Here is a 21,613-nt window from a genome sequence, read left to right on the forward strand (position 1 = left end):
GTACAGTTTTCTTCATGCTAAGATAAGACAGTATCACCAAACTAACACAGACAAAAAAGAAAAATTATAATAGGGAACTTGCAAACCTGCCATGTTGAATGTTGCATCATGGGAAATGTGATAATAAATACTAATCAATTAGTATTGTAAACAATGTTGTTACATTGTTTTTAACCACGAATGATCAATTCATAGTCACCCTGACCATTGTGGGAGGTTTATTTTATCGGTAGCATCAGATTAGGTATTACAATAACCACAGATAATCCCATAGTCCTTTGCATCTGAGCATGCTCAGTCTGGATTGCAAGTTCCCTTTTGATATGTTGGTACAAGTTATACATTAATGCTTATGTAATCACACTCACAGTAGGGTGGCATCTCTAATAGAAAGCTTTCTGAAAGTTGTCACGTGTTCAATCCTATTTCTAATGTCAACACTCTCATGATCTACCAGTTCACTTTGTTGGGACGTCCAGTACCAAGGCACTGCTATCGTCCACTTGTGTCATCTACCACATTCAAAAACAATAGTTTTAGTTTGTACTGTATCATATTTCTGATTGGTCTCATCACCACCAGGTGTACATGTGTCATCCAATGCTGTGATGGCACATCATTTAAATACTGTCCAACCATTGGAAGACAGTTAATGTACACCTGGTGATGTGAAGACCAAACACTGAATTCAGTCCAATCACCGGAAGACAAGTGATGTACACCTGGAATGACGTGTTTAATTTAAATACTGTCCAATCATTGGAAGACAATTAATGTACACCTGGTGATCTGAAGACCAAACACTTAACTCAGTCCAAGCACTGGAAGACAACTGGTGTACACCTGGAATGACATGCCATTAAATACTGGCCAATCATTGGAGTCAATGGCTTTACACCTGGTGTGATAAGTACTGAAATAATATTCTGTCCAATCACTGGATGACTATGAAATGTACACCTGGAACACCAGTGATTTGTAAATATTTGACCCTTCACCACTTCATGCCGTATATTTTTTTACATAAATGAATATTAATTACAATGCACAGTGCACTAGATAAAATAAGGTAAAGCAATGACATTTACATAAACAACCAATTAGCCTCAAAGTGCACTAGATAGAACATATACAAAGTGATAAAACAAAAGGTGCACCTATACAGACATTAACCTATAGAGGGCGCCCCATACTAAAGCGGCTAATTATTCATGATTGTATTCATTCGGGAACAGTATATTTTAATGAAATCTACACAAGTATACCCTGTTAGTTGTCCAAAATAAAACAAATGAACTTACTAGATTTCACATTTAGGCAAAACACACTTCCAAAGATAAAATACTTTGTTATAAAAAAGAAAAAAAATGATATGTTGACAGTACATTTATATATCCAAATAAATCCTCCCTCTACAAATTTTCCGAAAAGTAAAGTTCTTATAACTAATTTCTCCAAACTTCACTGTATGAAATCTTGTTTCTGGTCCTCATGAAATGAAAGAAATTTAGGGTTTATTTGTCTTGTTGTCATGGCAATTGCCAATCTTGTCTATTTCCCATACATTTAGAAGTGTCCGGCGGCCATATTGAATTCTCAGTACCTGAAATAGAATATGTGCATAACAAAAATAAAGAATATTCTATTTTTTAGTCGACACCATAACTTTTGCAAAATGTGCTTCACAAGCACTAGTATAAGTGTACATGAGAATAGGTCAACATTCTTGTTATATCTTGACACCCCTCCACCCCCCCCCCCCCCCAGCATGATGTAAAATGATATAACAGGTACTGAGAATAAGTCAACCTTCTTGTTATATTTTGACCCCCTAGCATGAGATAAAATGATATAATACAGGTATTGAGAATAAGTCGACCTTCTTGTTCTATTTTGACCCCCTAGCATGAGATAAAATGCTATTACAGGTACTGAGAATAAGTCGACCTTCTTGTTCTATTTTGACCCCCTAGCATGAGGTAAAATGCTATTACAGGTACTGAGAATAAGTCAACCTTCTTGTTCTATTTTGACCCCCTAGCATGAGATAAAATGATATTACAGGTACCATGAATTCCAGTTGACATATTTTTGATATCATTATTTGACCTAGAGTTCAAAAATTTGCATAATGACACCAGATTTTTTTTTCTAGATTTGAACCAAGAAATGGTTTTCAGTTTTTTGAAGTAAAAAAAAGTATAAGTTTATAAAGATCCTTGTTTCTAATGCATCCACTACTTCCACCTGTTTATAAAATACAATTGTAGTGTGGACATACTCGGCACTATTTCTTTTCAGCTCTTACAATTACTGTTGTTCTTTTGCGAGCCTTCGTTACATACATCTGACAATACCATAGGTTTTCCTGTGCCACACAAGAGCACTAAGGGAATTTACTGAAGGAATGAGAACGCAATGTGCTGAAACATACGGGTATATTACTTCAGAATGCTCTGTTCGAAAAGAACTCGAGCACAGAGCACAGACAACGATGTAATCATAATAGTTTGGTGGTTCTCTTTCTTTCAATTTTGAAAGTTGAGTGTTATATTGTAAGACAGATTCTGATTGGCTACTCGTAAGTACGACATTTCGTTCAGGAAAACCTATGGTATTGTGTCAGATGTATGTAATGAGTGATCAAAATAGAACAAAACAACAGTAAACCTGAGAGCTGATAAGAAACCGTGACATGTACACTACATCGGATTTTAATCAGATTGATACTACCTCAACACAAACATACAAGTAAATAAATTGCTAATTACGAAACACGACAATTCTACAATTTACCACAAAATATGTCATTTATAAATTTAGTCATAAATTTTATAGATTTGATTGATCAGGATAAAAAGTACTATATGATATTTACATTCCGATGATATCATTTTTCTATTTCATATTCTCTGTATAGTAGGTATAAAAATATGTTTTCTATCAAGGCACTGGCAAGCTATATTAACCTAAACTCACTAATTCTATACATTAGTGCGCCCTCTATAGTGGTAGCCAAATTTTGTTGTTGTGAGTCAAAATGAGAAAAACTGGTATTTCTTGTGAGTGACCACATAGTAAGAGATAGGGGAACACCAAATTTTGGTGCATCACTAGGAATTGTGTGCGTCATTGGTGCGTAAAATTGTCCTAGAGGGCACACTGATACACACTGACATTCCCCCAACATTGTACCACAGTGGTGGAGGTACATTAGTATTACTTTCCCTTCTCCACCAACTAAACTGTACACTAGTGTAGAACACCACTAACGTACCACAATATACTCCTGGCTCAGATCTACAGCCACACAACGGCCTTTTCCTTTCTCAACTCCCTGGGGAGAAGTGTGCCCTGTAAGCCAATTTGATGTGCCACTGTTGCACACAATTTCTAGTGACGCACCAAAATTTGGTGTTCCCCTATCTCTTACTATGTGGTAACTTACGAGAAATGTCAGTTTTTATCATTTTGACTTACAACAATAAACTTTGAGTTATCATTAGAGGGGACACTGCAATGGGGGGCATACCACCCATTGCAGCCTCAAGCACATAGGATTAAAGCATTCACATTGCAACCTCTATCCTACCAGGTCCCCAATTATACAGCTGGGTTGACTGAGGGACAATCATGGTTCAAATCTTGCCCAAGGACTTTAACCATTCAGAAACAAACGGCAGCGAGGAGACTCTAACTTGCAACATACCAATTCTTACCTGGTCACTGTAACTATTCAATCATTATATTTCGCATAAACAACTATTTGTTGCTATGGATTTTAAGCAATTACTAAAACAAACAAACAAACAAACAAACAAATTTGATATTTACTGAAATAAGTAAATATTTATTTGTTTATCATAATTGTACATTAAAGGTTAGTACTGGACTGTGGAGTTGTAAAGGCATTGATAGTATCAATATTTAGTATGTGTATGTATGTGTATATGTGTGTATATGTGTATATGCACATGTGTGTATGTGTGGGTGTGGGTGTGTGTGTGTGTGTGTGTGTGTGTGTGTGTTTGTGTGTGTGTGTGTGTGTGTTTGTGTGTGTATGCATGTGTCCTGGATGCAAGTGTGTATGTGTGTGTATTTATGTATGTATGTATGTATGTATGTATGTGTGTATGTATGTATGTGTGTGTGTATGTATGTATGTATGTATGTATGTATGTATGTATGTATGTATGTATGTATGTGTGTGTATTTATGTATGTATGTATGTATGTATGTATGTATGTATGTATGTATGTATGTATGTATGTATGTATGTATGTATGTATGTATGTGTGTGTGTCTGTGTGCTTATATGTTTATATGCGTGCATGTCAGTGTCTGAACATTAACTATTTCTCATACCAATATTTCAGTATACTGACTGCAGTCAATGTCCTGCTTGTACTACACTAGTCAACCTTTTGTAATAAATGTCCCAGACTGGTAAATAAACAAAGATACTTTATTCAAGACTTGCTCCTCAATGTAAGAAATGATGACTTTAAACACTTTTACCTAAATATATTCTCATCAAATCATAACAATATCAGAGCCTTGCCTTCAACTGACCTTCACTCTTTTCTAAATACTCTTAGGCTAAAATGTTTGTTACTATGGTTACAGAAATTCTATGTAACCATGGATACTGTTATTATACCCAATACATATATTACCATGGTTATAGCAATTCTCTATAACCATGAATACCATTACTATACCCACTACACATGTTACCATGGTTATAGCAATCCTCTGTAACCATGGATACTGTTACCATACCCCCAAAAAAACCATGTCACATGGTTGTGTCAATTCTATGTGACCATGGATACTGTTGCTATGCTCTATACATTTGTAACCATGGTTGTGTAGCATTCTCTGTAGCCATGGATACTGTTACTGTGATGCAATGCATTTGTCACCATGACTAAACGATTGTAGTAATTCTCTGTAACCATGGATACATGTACATGTAGTCGTTATCATGGATGTAAAAACTCTTTGTATGCATGGTTACTATTACTACAAACAAATGCACACATCATTTCACCAAGTCTGTTACCATGGATACTGGGATGATGTTGCCATGGATACTGTTTAACTACCAGACAGAACACTTCTTTTCTGGATTCATTGGTGATCCAACAGGACAGTTGAATGCAGCTGAGAATGGTTCAAAATTTGAATCCACACCTATCACCCTGTATAGATAAAATTGAACAATTTTAGTTCCAGTTACACGACCCTCACCTTGTTTTTCACACCAAACCTAAAGTTTTGTTTATGTAAAAAAAAAATTGAAAAAGAAAAAAAAATAATCTTGCCAGAAAGAGTTGATACAGAAACTGACATCAACTTATAAAAGACAACTGTTCTTCCAATCTGTAATGGCGGTACATTTGGTGAGAAGAAACCAATAACACAGAGACCATTTAGAAAACAACGGAAAACCTGAACTAGACACTCATATATGAAAAAAAATATAATAAAATGAAATAAAAAATCTACCTATTCTAAAATTGTGTAATTGGAACTACACAATTTTTGTTTAGGCCTCCAAAAATATCAAAAATGACTGTTTCTAATAAAACATGACGTCAGAAAATAGACTAGAAAGTTTGGAATATTACACATTTGTTAGTTGGCTTCAACCCTGTGTGATAACACTCATTGGTTGCAATATTTCTATGAATTATAAATTGCAAAACATTAATAACTATGTAAAATCTGTAATTGTTCATACAATAACAAACTTTTCACACATGTTTTTGCTTTTTGTGATGTATTGAGTTACAAACTAGCAAATTAGCTAATAAATATGCAAATAAGCTAATAAATATGCAAGTATTTACCTATACCTATAATTGCAGAGGTTATCTGTGAATACGTCTTTAGTTCTGATTTTGACAAAGACATTATGCAAATTAGCTAATAAATATGCAAGTATTTACCTATACCTACCATTGCAGAGCTTATCTGTGAATACATCTTTAGTTCTGACTTTGACAAAGACATTATGCAAATTAGCTAATAAATATGCAAGAATTTTTACATTTATCATTATTGAGTTCATCTGTATGTATAGTTCCTATTTTCTTGGACATAAATATTATGCAAATTAGCTAATAAGTATGTGAGTAATTACCTGTATCTATCACTACTGTGTTTATTTGTGAATACTTTTTCTATTCTGTTTAAGACTTAAAAACTATGCAAATTAGCTAATAAGAATGCAAGTAATTACACATACCTATCACTAATAAGTTCAACTGTGAATACTGTTCCTATTCTGTTTAAGATATACACATTATGCAAATTAGCTAATAAATATGCAAGTTTTTACCTGTATATAGAATTGCTGTGATCGTCAGTCAAGACAGATTCTGCAGCAGCCTCTGGGGTGATATAAGCACACCATACTTGGGCATTGCCAACAAAAAACAGTTGGTCGGATGTTAAGTTCACTCCAGGAAGAGGATGTTCCACTGGATGGGAGGCAGCAAACTTTTTATAAGCCATGTACGCCACTTTAATACCTCCATTGTCGGCGATATTCTCATTTTTTGTTGATTCTCCATCCAACTAAAAATTTAAAACGTACACACAATGATGGATTCTGTCAGCATTCAACCCAGTAAGTAGTCATAAAAACAAAACTCATCTGTGTGGTCTTGTAGTACAGCCCCATCCCCCCCCCCCCCCTCCCGACACAGATAAAAACAAAAGAATAAAAATTTTGAGACATTGGGGGCAGACTTACATGGATATCAACAATTCTGCATAGTTTTATAATGCATTCTTGGACACAGATAAAAACAAGAGGATAACAAGTTTGAGACATTGGGGGCAGACTTACATGGATATCACCAATAGGATACTGGCTATACTGGTCTATCATACACTTTACATGACTTTCAAATTCAATAGCTGAAGAGTTCTGCCACCAGTTTACCATATTACCCTTTTCATCATAATGACGACCATTACTGTCAAAACCATGAGTGAGTTCATGACCGACTACCATGCCAATAGCACCAAAGTTGAATGACCTACAATCAAAGTATTCAAATGTATACATTATATGTAAAATTCATGCATGCATATATGAATAAATTATATGCAAAAACACTATGACAATGGAGAGAAAATAGAAAACACAGAAAAAAAGAGGGAGGGAGGGATGGAGAGAGAGAGAGAGGGAGGGATGGAGAGAGGGAGAGAGAGAGAGACAGACAGACAGACAGACAGACAGACACACACAGACAGACAGACAGACAGACACAGGCAGACAGACAGACAGACCGACACACAGACAGAGGGGGACATGGAAGTAGAGAGGCTGAAGCAGTGAGTGAGTGAGTGAGTGAGTGAGTGAGTGAGTGAGTGTGTGTGTGTGTGTGTGCATGCGTGCGAGCGAGCGAGTGAGTGAGTGAGTGAGTGACTGGGCGGGCGAGTGAGTGAGTGAGTGAGTGAGTGAGTGAGTGAGTGAGTGAGTGAGTGAGTGAGTGAGTGAGTGAGTGGGTTGGTGGATTGGTGGGTAGGTGGGTTGGTGGGTTGGTGGGTAGGTGGGTGGTTGGGTGGATGGGTGGGTGGACAGGTGAGTGAGTGAGTTAGTGAATAGAGGAGATACAGTGAGAGACAGATGGAGGGATACACATCAGACAGACAAACAAACAGACAGACACACAGACACACATATAGATAGATAGATAGATAGAGACAGAGAAAGACACACATATATGCAAACAAACAAACAAACAAACAAACAAACAAAGAGACAGAGACAAGAGACAAATATAGCAAAACAGAGTCAGAGAGACAGACAGACAGACAGACAGACAGACAGACAGACAGACAGAGACAGACAGACAAAGACAGACAAAGACAGACAGACAGACAGACAGAGACAGACAGACAGACAGACAGGCAGACAGACAGACAGACAGATAGATAGACATGCAGACAGACAGACAGACAGATAGATAGATAGACATGCAGACAGACAGATAGATAGACATGCAGACAGACAGACAGACAGACAGATAGATAGACATGCAGACAGACAGACAGACAGACAGACAGACAGACACTACCAGTAATCACTACTTACATGGGGTGTTTTGGACTGTAATATGGGGACTGTAGAATGCCAGCAGGGAATGCAATCTCATTGAAAGCAGGATTGTAGTAGGCATTGACCTCAGCTGGTACCATATCCCATCTAGGAGGTAATATAGAAATGACGAATAATAGAATAGCAACAAAATAATGATGCTTAGCAACAAAACTGTGATGCATAGCAACAAAATAGTGATGCTTAGCAACAAAACTGTGATGCATTGCACCAAAATAATGATGCTTGGCAACAAAACTGTGATGCATAGCAACAAAACTGATGCATAGCAACATAATAATGAGGCTTGGCAACAAAACTGCAACAACAACATAATGCCTGTCATGCAACATCTCAAATTGATGAGGCCCCTTAGGTCACTCATATTTTCCTTCAACATTGGATCACATGACCACATTCTGAAGGAGTGAAACACCAAGCCTGCATCATCATTATAGCTGTAAATGTCATGTTTTTTTTAGTAAAACACCAAGCCAACATCTTTTTAGCTGTAATGTCCCATGAGTGAAACACCAAGCCTACATCATTTTAGCTGTAATGACCCATGAGTGAAACACCAACCATTTTAACTGTACTGTATCTAAATATTACTTACTCTGCTTTGTCAACAGGTTTGTGAAGTTTATCAAAATTCTTCTGTGCATAATATTTCTTTGCAATGATCATATTGTCAAAGGCTGCATCCAATGTAACTTGAAGCTGGTATAAAAACAACATCAATAAGTCAATATCATCAAAAAATATCAACTGCTATACAAACATACATACATTGTACATACATACATACATACATACATACATACATACATACATACATACATACATACATACATACATACATACAAACAAACATACATACGTACATTCAGATATGTTCAGGTGTTAACCTAACATTTCTGTATCTCGCCAATATTTCCTTTGAAAAAGAATATTTATTCGAAACGTCGGATTTTACATCTATTTATACAAACTGATTTATATAAGTTCCATATGCATTTCTTTCTACATACATACATGCATGCATGCATACATGCATGCATACGCACGTACGCACGCACGCACACATACATGCACGCACGCATGCACGCACACACCTACCTACATACATACATACATACATACATACATACATACATACATACATACATACATAATAAATTAATAAATAAATAAATGGATTCATGGATAAGTCGACAGACAAATAAGAAGACAGACAGACAGACAGACAGACAGACAGACAGACAGACAGACAGACGGACAGACAGACAGACAGACAGACAGACAGACAGACATTTTTGACAAATACAAAACTCACCTTTTCATAACAAGTTTCTAATTTGTGTGAATTTTCCAACCACTTCGGATAACCAATCTTGTTATTAATAGCTTCTAATTTGGTTAAAGCTCTGTCTCTCGTTAATTCATCCATCCATTCCACCGTCGGCAGATTTTCAGAAAATGCAGTTCTTACAGCATTCACAATATTTTCAACCTGGAAAGAACAATAAGGTGATTATTATTTCAGGATGGTAATTTAGTATTGTTGATGTTTTCAAGATGTTTCCGAGTCTTCCGATACAATACCATTAGGCTTCTCCCCAAAGGTCAAAGGTCGGCCACTGATTGTCAGTTTAACACTTTTTTTCTCACTTATCATGAATAGTCAGCTTTACATTTCCTGGTTTCCTGAGATGTATAAAGAACATTTTTCAAGGTTGTGGTATGAAGCATTTTTAATCACCTGGGGTGAACTACTTGATCACAGAACTTCCAACTATAAAGCAATTTAATGATGCCATTAAAACAAAATAAATTGCTGGCATTTTTATTTGTTATTGTAATAGATGGTAGAATATAGAATGTATGTGGGTGTGTTTCGTTGGTAGAACCCTCCTCCAATTGCTGAATAGACTTTGACGAGATTTAGCGTAGATTTTAGATGTACTGGGGGTTTGCATGAGCTATTCAGGGGGTTATCACCTGACTGTGCCCTGGGTTTTGTGGTACAATCCATCTGTCATTGATGGCGTTCAAACTTTATTTAAAAATCACTCACAATAAAAGACGTCAACATGTCTTTTGATCATTTCACGATGAAAATGTTATTTCAAATATAATAAAGACAAAACAAGACTAATGTAATGTAAGTGATATTGTCTCACACTACTTGTATGAATCTTGGAAACAGAAAAGTAATTATAGCCTAATAATTAACATGGTCGTCTGGTCGTCTGGTCGTCCGGTTGTCCGGTCGGCCGGTTGTCCGGTCGTCCGGTCGTCTCGTAGTCCGGTCGTCCGGTCGTCTCGTAGTCCGGTCGTCTGGTAGTCTGTTAGTCTGGTAGTCTGGTCGTCTGGTTGTCTGGTCATCTGGTCGTCTGGTCGTCTGGTAGTCTGGTCGTCTGGTCGTCTGGTAGTCTGGTCATCTGGTCGTCTGGTCGTCTGGTAGTCTGGTCGTCTGGTCGTGCAGGTTTAAAAGCTCTATTCACTATTACCTGCATTAGTTGTACCTGTCATTAGGTATGTCTGTCTGTCTGTCTGTCTGTCTGTCTGTCTGTCTGGCTGTCTGTCTGTCTGTCTGTCTGTCTGGCTGTCTGTCTGGCTGTCTGTCTGTCTGTGTCTGTCTGTCTGGCTGTCTGTCTGTCTGTCTGGCTGGCTGTCTGTCTGTCTGTCTGGCTGGCTGTCTGTCTGGCTGTGTCTGTCTGTCTGACTGTCTGTGTTTGTATTTCTATGTGTGTGAATCTGTGTGTGTGAGTGAGTCTGTGTATTTGTGGGCGTGTGTGTGTGTGTGTGTGTGTGTGTGTCTTTCTATATAATGACAGTGTGTCTGTGTGCATATGTTTGTTGGTATGTCATTTACTCAACCACTTCAGCTACATAGCCAACTTACCGAGTCCTTGCTTTCTGGAGGAAACTCCTTCTCAACATACAGAGCCCCGGTGGCAAATCCAAGCACACCATCAGCACGACTAACACATGTTTTCCACCTAGGAGGTAGGTCAGACACCCCCTGTGTACTTTCTTCATACTGCTTTAGAGCTTGCATAAAGTCATTAGACAGATATCCTATCATTCCACCTATGGTATTCCAGACTATATAGTCAGTTAGCAAACTGGGAAAACAACAATATCGGAAAAAGGAAGTATTGGAAAATGAAAATATAGGAAAATGAAAAAACTGGAAAATGAAAATAATGGAAAATAAAATTCATGTAAAATGAAAATGATGTAAAATAAAAATCATGGAAAATGAAAATATTGGAAAATGAAAATATTGTAAATAAAAATACTGGTGTCATGTATAAAAGTTTCCAGTCGTGATTGAGAGTATTGAAAAAAATGTGATTCCAAACACAATGAAATAATTAACGTATACTCTGCACGAACCAAGTTGAACAAAAAATATAGAATATATACTCTGGTTGTTCTATGTCACGACAACACATACGTCACTGATTCTGCTGCATTCAAAATATGAGTCAAAAAGTTCGAAAGTGTTGTTACTTTCCCGACTTTTCTTTCATATTACTGACGCTGGTATAATTACGTTGTTCTCCAATATTTTTCTTCATTAAGTCAGAAAATATTCGTGACCTAAGGGTTGTCACTACGAGTTGCTAGATGAGTAGTGACAAAGGCCCCTTAGGTCACTCGCTAGATGAGTAGTGACAAAGGCCCCTTAGGTCACTCATATTTTCATTCAGTTGTAAAGAGGAATATCTCGCCAAGAAATAAAGACATTTTGGGTTCTGGAGAGTCATATGATTTTTCATCACCTACATTACATGTGATTTCAGAAAAACATCAAGTTCAAGTTGTCCCTCATTTGGGGATCTTTGCTGTGGGACACATTGCATCATGGGAGACAGCAGAAATGTTTATGCAATGAATATTCATGACTCCTAAGAGCCTATTACCTCCCAGTGAAAGTGTCATGTGATTGCACATAATGTATGTGATATAAAATCAAGAATTTCTCTCCAGAAGCAAAAGTTCATGATAATGCCTTTATTTCCTGTAGTCGTGTTCCCCTTTAAGTTCACTAAATCTATTTATGAGTAGACCTTTATTTCCTGTAGTGGTGTTCCCCTTTAAGTTCACTGAATCTATTTATGAGTAGACCTTTATTTCCTATATTCGTATTCCCCTTTAAGTTTACTAAATCTATTTATGAGTAGACCTTTATTTCCTATAGTCGTATTCCCCTTTAAGTTTACTAAATCTATTTATGAGTAGACCTTTATTTCCTATAGTCGTATTCCCCTTTAAGTTTACTAAATCTATTTATGAGTAGACCTTTATTTCCTATAGTGGTGTTCCCCTTTAAGTTCACTAAATCTATTTATGAGTAGACCTTTATTTCCTATAGTCGTGTTCCCCTTTAAGTTCACTAAATCTATTTATGAGTAGACCTTTATTTCCTATAGTCGTGTTCCCCTTTAAGTTTACTAAATCTATTTATGAGTAGACCTTTATTTCCTGTAGTGGTGTTCCCCTTTAAGTTCACTAAATCTATTTATGAGTAGACCTTTATTTCCTATAGTCGTGTTCCCCTTTAAGTTCACTAAATCTATTTATGAGTAGACCTTTATTTCCTATAGTCGTGTTCCCCTTTAAGTTCACTAAATCTGTTCATGAGTACACCTTTATTTCCTATAGTCGTGTTCCCCTTTAAGTTCACTAAATCTATTTATGAGTAGACCTTTATTTCCTATAGTCGTGTTCCCCTTTAAGTTCACTAAATCTATTTATGAGTAGACCTTTATTTCCTATAGTCGTGTTCCCCTTTAAGTTCACTAAATCTATTTATGAGTAGACCTTTATTTCCTGTAGTCGTGTTCCCCTTTAAGTTTACTGAATCTATTTATGAGTAGACCTTTATGTCCTATAGTCGTGTTCCCCTTTAAGTTTACTGAATCTATTTATGAGTAGACCTTTATGTCCTATAGTCGTGTTCCCCTTTAAGTTCACTAAATCTATTTATGAGTAGACCTTTATTTCCTGTAGTCGTGTTCCCCTTTAAGTTTACTGAATCTATTTATGAGTAGACCTTTATTTCCTGTAGTCATGTTCCCCTTTAAGTTTACTGAATCTATTTATGAGTAGACCTTTATTTCCTATAGTCATGTTCCCCTTTAAGTTCACTAAATCTATTTATGAGTAGACCTTTATTTCCTATAGTGGTGTTCCCCTTTAAGTTCACTAAATCTATTTATGAGTAGACCTTTATTTCCTATAGTCGTGTTCCCCTTTAAGTTCACTAAATCTATTTATGAGTACACCTTTATTTCCTATAGTCGTGTTCCCCTTTAAGTTCACTAAATCTATTTATGAGTAGACCTTTATTTCCTATAGTCGTGTTCAGCGTGCGAAATTAACGCCGGTCCTTCGGCCCGAGACCAACAGATTTCCGTTCAGACCGACAGTTTTTCAGAATTACAACAACGTATCGGTCCTTATGACCGATTGAAATTTGGAGTAAATAATAACATTTTTTCAAACATATATCCAATTTCACCTACATGAACCTGATCTTGTGTTACCTATTTTACTCTCGACATCTCGTTCAAGTCAAGCGACACACAGCTAGCTCGCAACGTGTTGTTGCCAATGTTGATATCATGTCTACATGACATAGCATACAGCGTCTAATCAGAACGTCTGAGACATTCATATTCATTTTACTCATTCAGCGCATACGTCTTTTTCCGCCATGATATCGTAATCATTTAATCATTGTTGTAAAGTTTATTGCTCGAAGTGTATGGAACTTTTAACGTGTTTGAGACAGTTCCACGTTGCATTCATAAAGTATGTGGCGATATTTAGAAGATGGCAATGACCTTCCGAAAAAGAAGACGAAACATACACTGTTTTTTTAAAGGCTGGTATTAAAGCCGGCAAATGTTAGCAGGTTTCCCGATCAATTTACCGGAGTTCCCCATGTCTGTTGCCACGATCAAAACAAACTGACGGAAACATACGAAAATGGCGTTTTAACTAATAAAAAAGGCAGGTACATTTCGTAAAATATCTTCAGTACGATAGGTTTTTTTTTTTTTGTAAAAACAGTAAAAAGAAATGCATAGTCTGATTGCTTTCAATTTGATTCATATGATAATGTACGTCCTGTCATGTTGTAATCAACGTGTAGACTTAGAAATGTTGCATTTTTGTTGCCATTGTTGTATCTGGAAAATTACTGCATCATGCCAAACACGGGTACATAGTGGATGACACATTACAGTACAGTTACCATATCACATTCCCACGTCAAAAAAAACTCGCACTGTAAGACATGTTTAGCCATAGTTCTCTTCATCATGGTCAGATTTCTTACACAAACAGTCAGAGACGATACTCAATACACCACGGTAGGGTATACGGATAGGGCTTTATGGGGGGCTTCATTACATATTTGTAAAGACTGAAGGAAGACGAAACCGCTCCGTGTCACTGTGTGGATGGAAATTGAAATAAAGCAAATACACAGTTTTCAAGAGGGATAGTTATGCGATAAAACTTTCTGCTATGATGAATTTGTGGGTCTACGTTCGCTAAGAGTTGGAAAGCTACATCATCAGCTGTTGCCACAGACGATGAATCTGACTTTGGATTATGTGATTCAGAATTTAGTACAGAGAGGAAGGAGAGGACTGTGATCTCTTAGAGATCGCAGATAATGTAGATTTATTGATTCATTCACCCACATTATCTACAATCTATGGATCTGTATTTCTCTGGTGGAATGAATACATTCAGTCTCAGACCACTGTAGTCTATAGGAACAGATTATGGAGAATGAATATTCATAGTCTCTGGGTTCATAGTTACAAATGAAAATCTCTACTCACAGAGTAAAAAATTACTTGGTTCGAAATCCAAAATTTACTTCCAAGTTATTTTTTGACTCTGTGAGTGGAAATTTTATGAAATAATAGTGGATAGTGAACAATTCGTTGTATTCTCTTTTACTTTTATATCTAAAGATATGCTGTATCATATTAAAGTTCAAAATCATTTAATCTGTAAATGGGGATGGGGTGTAGATACAGGTCGTGAAAATGAACTGCATTGAGTATGGACCAGCAGTTTTCCTTGAGGACCAGCAGAATTTGCTACATGTCGGTCCTTATGACCAGTAGTCATTTTCCCTTAAGTTCACACACTGGTCGTGTTCCCCTTTAAGTTCACTAAATCTATTTATGAGTACACCTTTATTTCCTATAGTCGTGTTCCCCTTTAAGTTCACTAAATCTATTTATGAGTAGACCTTTATTTCCTATAATCATGTTCCCCTTTAAGTTCACTAAGTCTATTTATGAGTAGACCTTTATTTCCTATAGTGGTGTTCACCTTTAAGTTTACTAAATCTATTTATGAGTACACCTTTATTTCCTATAGTCGTGTTCCCCTTTAAGTTCACTAAGTCTATTTATGAGTAGACCTTTATTTCCTGTAGTCGTGTTCCCCTTTAAGTTCACTAAATCTATTTATGAGTAGACCTTTATTTCCTATAGTCGTGTTCCCCTTTAAGTTTACTGAATCTATTTATGAGTAGACCTTTATTTCCTATAGTCGTGTTCCCCTTTAAGTCCACTAAATCTATTTATGAGTAGACCTTTATTTCCTATAGTGGTGTTCCCCTTTTAGTTTACTAAATCTATTTATGAGTAGACCTTTATTTCCTATAGTCGTGTTCCCCTTTAAGTTCACTAAGTCTATTTATGAGTAGACCTTTATTTCCTATAGTCGTGTTCCCCTTTAAGTTTACTAAATCTATTTATGAGTACACCTTTATTTCCTATAGTGGTGTTCCCCTTTAAGTTTACTAAATCTATTCATGAGTACACCTTTATTTCCTGTAGTCGTGTTCCCCTTTAAGTTTACTGAATCTATTTATGAGTAGACCTTTATTTCCTATAGTCGTGTTCCCCTTTAAGTTTACTAAATCTATTTATGAGTAGACCTTTATGTCCTATAGTCGTGTTCCCCTTTAAGTTCACTAAATCTATTTATGAGTAGACCTTTATTTCCTGTAGTCGTGTTCCCCTTTAAGTTTACTGAATCTATTTATGAGTAGACCTTTATTTCCTATAATCGTGTTCCCCTTTAAGTTCACTAAATCTATTTATGAGTACACCTTTATTTCCTATAGTCGTGTTCCCCTTTAAGTTTACTGAATCTATTTATGAGTAGACCTTTATTTCCTATAATCGTGTTCCCCTTTAAGTTCACTAAATCTATTTATGAGTAGACCTTTATTTCCTATAGTCGTGTTCCCCTTTAAGTTTACTGAATCTATTTATGAGTACACCTTTATTTCCTATAGTCGTGTTCCCCTTTAAGTTTACTGAATCTATTTATGAGTAGACCTTTATTTCCTATAATTGTGTTCCCCTTTAAGTTCACTAAATCTATTTATGAGTAGACCTGTATTTCCTGTAGTCGTGTTCCCCTTTAAGTTTACTGAATCTATTTATGAGTACACCTTTATTTCCTATAGTCGTGTTCCCCTTTAAGTTCACTAAGTCTATTTATGAGTAGACCTTTATTTCCTATAGTCGTGTTCCCCTTTAAGTTTACTGAATCTATTTATGAGTAGACCTTTATTTCCTATAATCGTGTTCCCCTTTAAGTTCACTAAATCTATTTATGAGTACACCTTTATTTCCTATAGTGGTGTTCCCCTTTAAGTTCACTAAATCTATTTATGAGTAGACCTTTATTTCCTATAGTCGTGTTCCCCTTTAAGTTCACTAAGTCTATTTATGAGTAGACCTTTATTTCCTATAGTGGTGTTCCCCTTTAAGTTTACTGAATCTATTTATGAGTAGACCTTTATTTCCTATAGTCGTGTTCCCCTTTAAGTTCACTAAGTCTATTTATGAGTAGACCTTTATTTCCTATAGTCGTGTTCCCCTTTAAGTTCACTAAGTCTATTTATGAGTAGACCTTTATTTCCTATAGTCGTGTTCCCCTTTAAGTTTACTGAATCTATTTATGAGTAGACCTTTATTTCCTATAGTCGTGTTCCCCTTTAAGTTTACTGAATCTATTTATGAGTAGACCTTTATTTCCTATAGTCGTGTTCCCCTTTAAGTTCACTAAATCTATTTATGAGTAGACCTTTATTTCCTATAGTGGTGTTCCCCTTTAAGTTCACTAAATCTATTTATGAGTAGACCTTTATTTCCTATAGTCGTGTTCCCCTTTAAGTCCACTAAATCTATTTATGAGTAGACCTTTATTTCCTATAGTGGTGTTCCCCTTTTAGTTTACTAAATCTATTTATGAGTAGACCTTTATTTCCTATAGTCGTGTTCCCCTTTAAGTTCACTAAGTCTATTTATGAGTAGACCTTTATTTCCTATAGTCGTGTTCCCCTTTAAGTTTACTAAATCTATTTATGAGTACACCTTTATTTCCTATAGTGGTGTTCCCCTTTAAGTTTACTAAATCTATTCATGAGTACACCTTTATTTCCTGTAGTCGTGTTCCCCTTTAAGTTTACTGAATCTATTTATGAGTAGACCTTTATTTCCTATAGTCGTGTTCCCCTTTAAGTTTACTAAATCTATTTATGAGTAGACCTTTATGTCCTATAGTCGTGTTCCCCTTTAAGTTCACTAAATCTATTTATGAGTAGACCTTTATTTCCTGTAGTCGTGTTCCCCTTTAAGTTTACTGAATCTATTTATGAGTAGACCTTTATTTCCTATAATCGTGTTCCCCTTTAAGTTCACTAAATCTATTTATGAGTACACCTTTATTTCCTATAGTCGTGTTCCCCTTTAAGTTTACTGAATCTATTTATGAGTAGACCTTTATTTCCTATAATCGTGTTCCCCTTTAAGTTCACTAAATCTATTTATGAGTAGACCTTTATTTCCTATAGTCGTGTTCCCCTTTAAGTTTACTGAATCTATTTATGAGTACACCTTTATTTCCTATAGTCGTGTTCCCCTTTAAGTTTACTGAATCTATTTATGAGTAGACCTTTATTTCCTATAATTGTGTTCCCCTTTAAGTTCACTAAATCTATTTATGAGTAGACCTGTATTTCCTGTAGTCGTGTTCCCCTTTAAGTTTACTGAATCTATTTATGAGTACACCTTTATTTCCTATAGTCGTGTTCCCCTTTAAGTTCACTAAGTCTATTTATGAGTAGACCTTTATTTCCTATAGTCGTGTTCCCCTTTAAGTTTACTGAATCTATTTATGAGTAGACCTTTATTTCCTATAATCGTGTTCCCCTTTAAGTTCACTAAATCTATTTATGAGTACACCTTTATTTCCTATAGTGGTGTTCCCCTTTAAGTTCACTAAATCTATTTATGAGTAGACCTTTATTTCCTATAGTCGTGTTCCCCTTTAAGTTCACTAAGTCTATTTATGAGTAGACCTTTATTTCCTATAGTGGTGTTCCCCTTTAAGTTTACTGAATCTATTTATGAGTACACCTTTATTTCCTATAGTCGTGTTCCCCTTTAAGTTTACTGAATCTATTTATGAGTAGACCTTTATTTCCTATAATTGTGTTCCCCTTTAAGTTCACTAAATCTATTTATGAGTAGACCTGTATTTCCTGTAGTCGTGTTCCCCTTTAAGTTTACTGAATCTATTTATGAGTACACCTTTATTTCCTATAGTCGTGTTCCCCTTTAAGTTCACTAAGTCTATTTATGAGTAGACCTTTATTTCCTATAGTCGTGTTCCCCTTTAAGTTTACTGAATCTATTTATGAGTAGACCTTTATTTCCTATAATCGTGTTCCCCTTTAAGTTCACTAAATCTATTTATGAGTACACCTTTATTTCCTATAGTGGTGTTCCCCTTTAAGTTCACTAAATCTATTTATGAGTAGACCTTTATTTCCTATAGTCGTGTTCCCCTTTAAGTTCACTAAGTCTATTTATGAGTAGACCTTTATTTCCTATAGTGGTGTTCCCCTTTAAGTTTACTGAATCTATTTATGAGTAGACCTTTATTTCCTATAGTCGTGTTCCCCTTTAAGTTCACTAAGTCTATTTATGAGTAGACCTTTATTTCCTATAGTCGTGTTCCCCTTTAAGTTCACTAAGTCTATTTATGAGTAGACCTTTATTTCCTATAGTCGTGTTCCCCTTTAAGTTTACTGAATCTATTTATGAGTAGACCTTTATTTCCTATAGTCGTGTTCCCCTTTAAGTTTACTGAATCTATTTATGAGTAGACCTTTATTTCCTATAGTCGTGTTCCCCTTTAAGTTCACTAAATCTATTTATGAGTAGACCTTTATTTCCTATAGTGGTGTTCCCCTTTAAGTTCACTAAATCTATTTATGAGTAGACCTTTATTTCCTATAGTCGTGTTCCCCTTTAAGTCCACTAAATCTATTTATGAGTAGACCTTTATTTCCTATAGTGGTGTTCCCCTTTTAGTTTACTAAATCTATTTATGAGTAGACCTTTATTTCCTATAGTCGTGTTCCCCTTTAAGTTCACTAAGTCTATTTATGAGTAGACCTTTATTTCCTATAGTCGTGTTCCCCTTTAAGTTTACTAAATCTATTTATGAGTACACCTTTATTTCCTATAGTGGTGTTCCCCTTTAAGTTTACTAAATCTATTCATGAGTACACCTTTATTTCCTGTAGTCGTGTTCCCCTTTAAGTTTACTGAATCTATTTATGAGTAGACCTTTATTTCCTATAGTCGTGTTCCCCTTTAAGTTTACTAAATCTATTTATGAGTAGACCTTTATGTCCTATAGTCGTGTTCCCCTTTAAGTTCACTAAATCTATTTATGAGTAGACCTTTATTTCCTGTAGTCGTGTTCCCCTTTAAGTTTACTGAATCTATTTATGAGTAGACCTTTATTTCCTATAATCGTGTTCCCCTTTAAGTTCACTAAATCTATTTATGAGTACACCTTTATTTCCTATAGTCGTGTTCCCCTTTAAGTTTACTGAATCTATTTATGAGTAGACCTTTATTTCCTATAATCGTGTTCCCCTTTAAGTTCACTAAATCTATTTATGAGTAGACCTTTATTTCCTATAGTCGTGTTCCCCTTTAAGTTTACTGAATCTATTTATGAGTACACCTTTATTTCCTATAGTCGTGTTCCCCTTTAAGTTTACTGAATCTATTTATGAGTAGACCTTTATTTCCTATAATTGTGTTCCCCTTTAAGTTCACTAAATCTATTTATGAGTAGACCTGTATTTCCTGTAGTCGTGTTCCCCTTTAAGTTTACTGAATCTATTTATGAGTACACCTTTATTTCCTATAGTCGTGTTCCCCTTTAAGTTCACTAAGTCTATTTATGAGTAGACCTTTATTTCCTATAGTCGTGTTCCCCTTTAAGTTTACTGAATCTATTTATGAGTAGACCTTTATTTCCTATAATCGTGTTCCCCTTTAAGTTCACTAAATCTATTTATGAGTACACCTTTATTTCCTATAGTGGTGTTCCCCTTTAAGTTCACTAAATCTATTTATGAGTAGACCTTTATTTCCTATAGTCGTGTTCCCCTTTAAGTTCACTAAGTCTATTTATGAGTAGACCTTTATTTCCTATAGTGGTGTTCCCCTTTAAGTTTACTGAATCTATTTATGAGTAGACCTTTATTTCCTATAGTCGTGTTCCCCTTTAAGTTCACTAAGTCTATTTATGAGTAGACCTTTATTTCCTATAGTCGTGTTCCCCTTTAAGTTCACTAAGTCTATTTATGAGTAGACCTTTATTTCCTATAGTCGTGTTCCCCTTTAAGTTTACTGAATCTATTTATGAGTAGACCTTTATTTCCTATAGTCGTGTTCCCCTTTAAGTTTACTGAATCTATTTATGAGTAGACCTTTATTTCCTATAGTCGTGTTCCCCTTTAAGTTCACTAAATCTATTTATGAGTAGACCTTTATTTCCTATAGTGGTGTTCCCCTTTAAGTTCACTAAATCTATTTATGAGTAGACCTTTATTTCCTATAGTGGTGTTCCCCTTTAAGTTCACTAAATCTATTTATGAGTAGACCTTTATTTCCTATAGTGGTGTTCCCCTTTAAGTTCACTAAATCTATTTATGAGTAGATCTTTATTTCCTATAGTCATGTTCCCCTTTAAGTTTACTGAATCTATTTATGAGTAGACATTTATTTCCTATAGTCGTGTTCCCCTTTAAGTTCACTAAATCTATTTATGAGTAGACCTTTATTTCCTGTAGTCGTGTTCCCCTTTAAGTTCACTGAATCTATTTATGAGTAGCTTTTCTACCTTACCTTTTATTTGTGTTTGTAATCAACTCTGACATGCTGACAAAATAATTTGGTGTAATCACTATAACATCCTCACTGTCTTTAACATTACCAGCTCCAAACACCGTATTCAGGTAAGATCTGAAATTAATCTGAAGACGACATCCCTTATTAAAATCAGATTAACACATAAGACACAAAAATACTAACGTTTAAGTGTTCAAGATAGTGCGCCCTCTAGCGT

At 35.6% G+C, this 21,613-nt stretch overlaps 1 protein-coding gene across 2 annotated transcripts in view; it reads right to left on the bottom strand.

The window, feature by feature from the left end:
* Positions 1–4,346: 4,346 nt before the first annotated feature.
* Positions 4,347–21,613, bottom strand: part of LOC144450231 (endothelin-converting enzyme 1-like) — a 54,145-nt gene continuing 36,878 nt past the window's right edge. For both annotated transcript variants that reach the window (XM_078140823.1, XM_078140822.1), the window contains exons 11-18: positions 21,394–21,521; positions 11,025–11,247; positions 9,453–9,629; positions 8,733–8,836; positions 8,114–8,224; positions 6,860–7,052; positions 6,347–6,585; positions 4,347–5,204 (exon numbers count right to left, since the gene is read on the bottom strand). In XM_078140823.1, the coding sequence (XP_077996949.1) occupies positions 5,105–5,204; positions 6,347–6,585; positions 6,860–7,052; positions 8,114–8,224; positions 8,733–8,836; positions 9,453–9,629; positions 11,025–11,247; positions 21,394–21,521 (1,275 nt within the window). In that variant the 3' untranslated portion in view covers positions 4,347–5,104. The remainder of the gene's footprint in view (positions 5,205–6,346; positions 6,586–6,859; positions 7,053–8,113; positions 8,225–8,732; positions 8,837–9,452; positions 9,630–11,024; positions 11,248–21,393; positions 21,522–21,613) is intronic.

Source organism: Glandiceps talaboti, chromosome 19 (genome assembly GCF_964340395.1).
Source record: "Glandiceps talaboti chromosome 19, keGlaTala1.1, whole genome shotgun sequence".
Lineage (NCBI taxonomy): Eukaryota > Metazoa > Hemichordata > Enteropneusta > Spengelidae > Glandiceps > Glandiceps talaboti.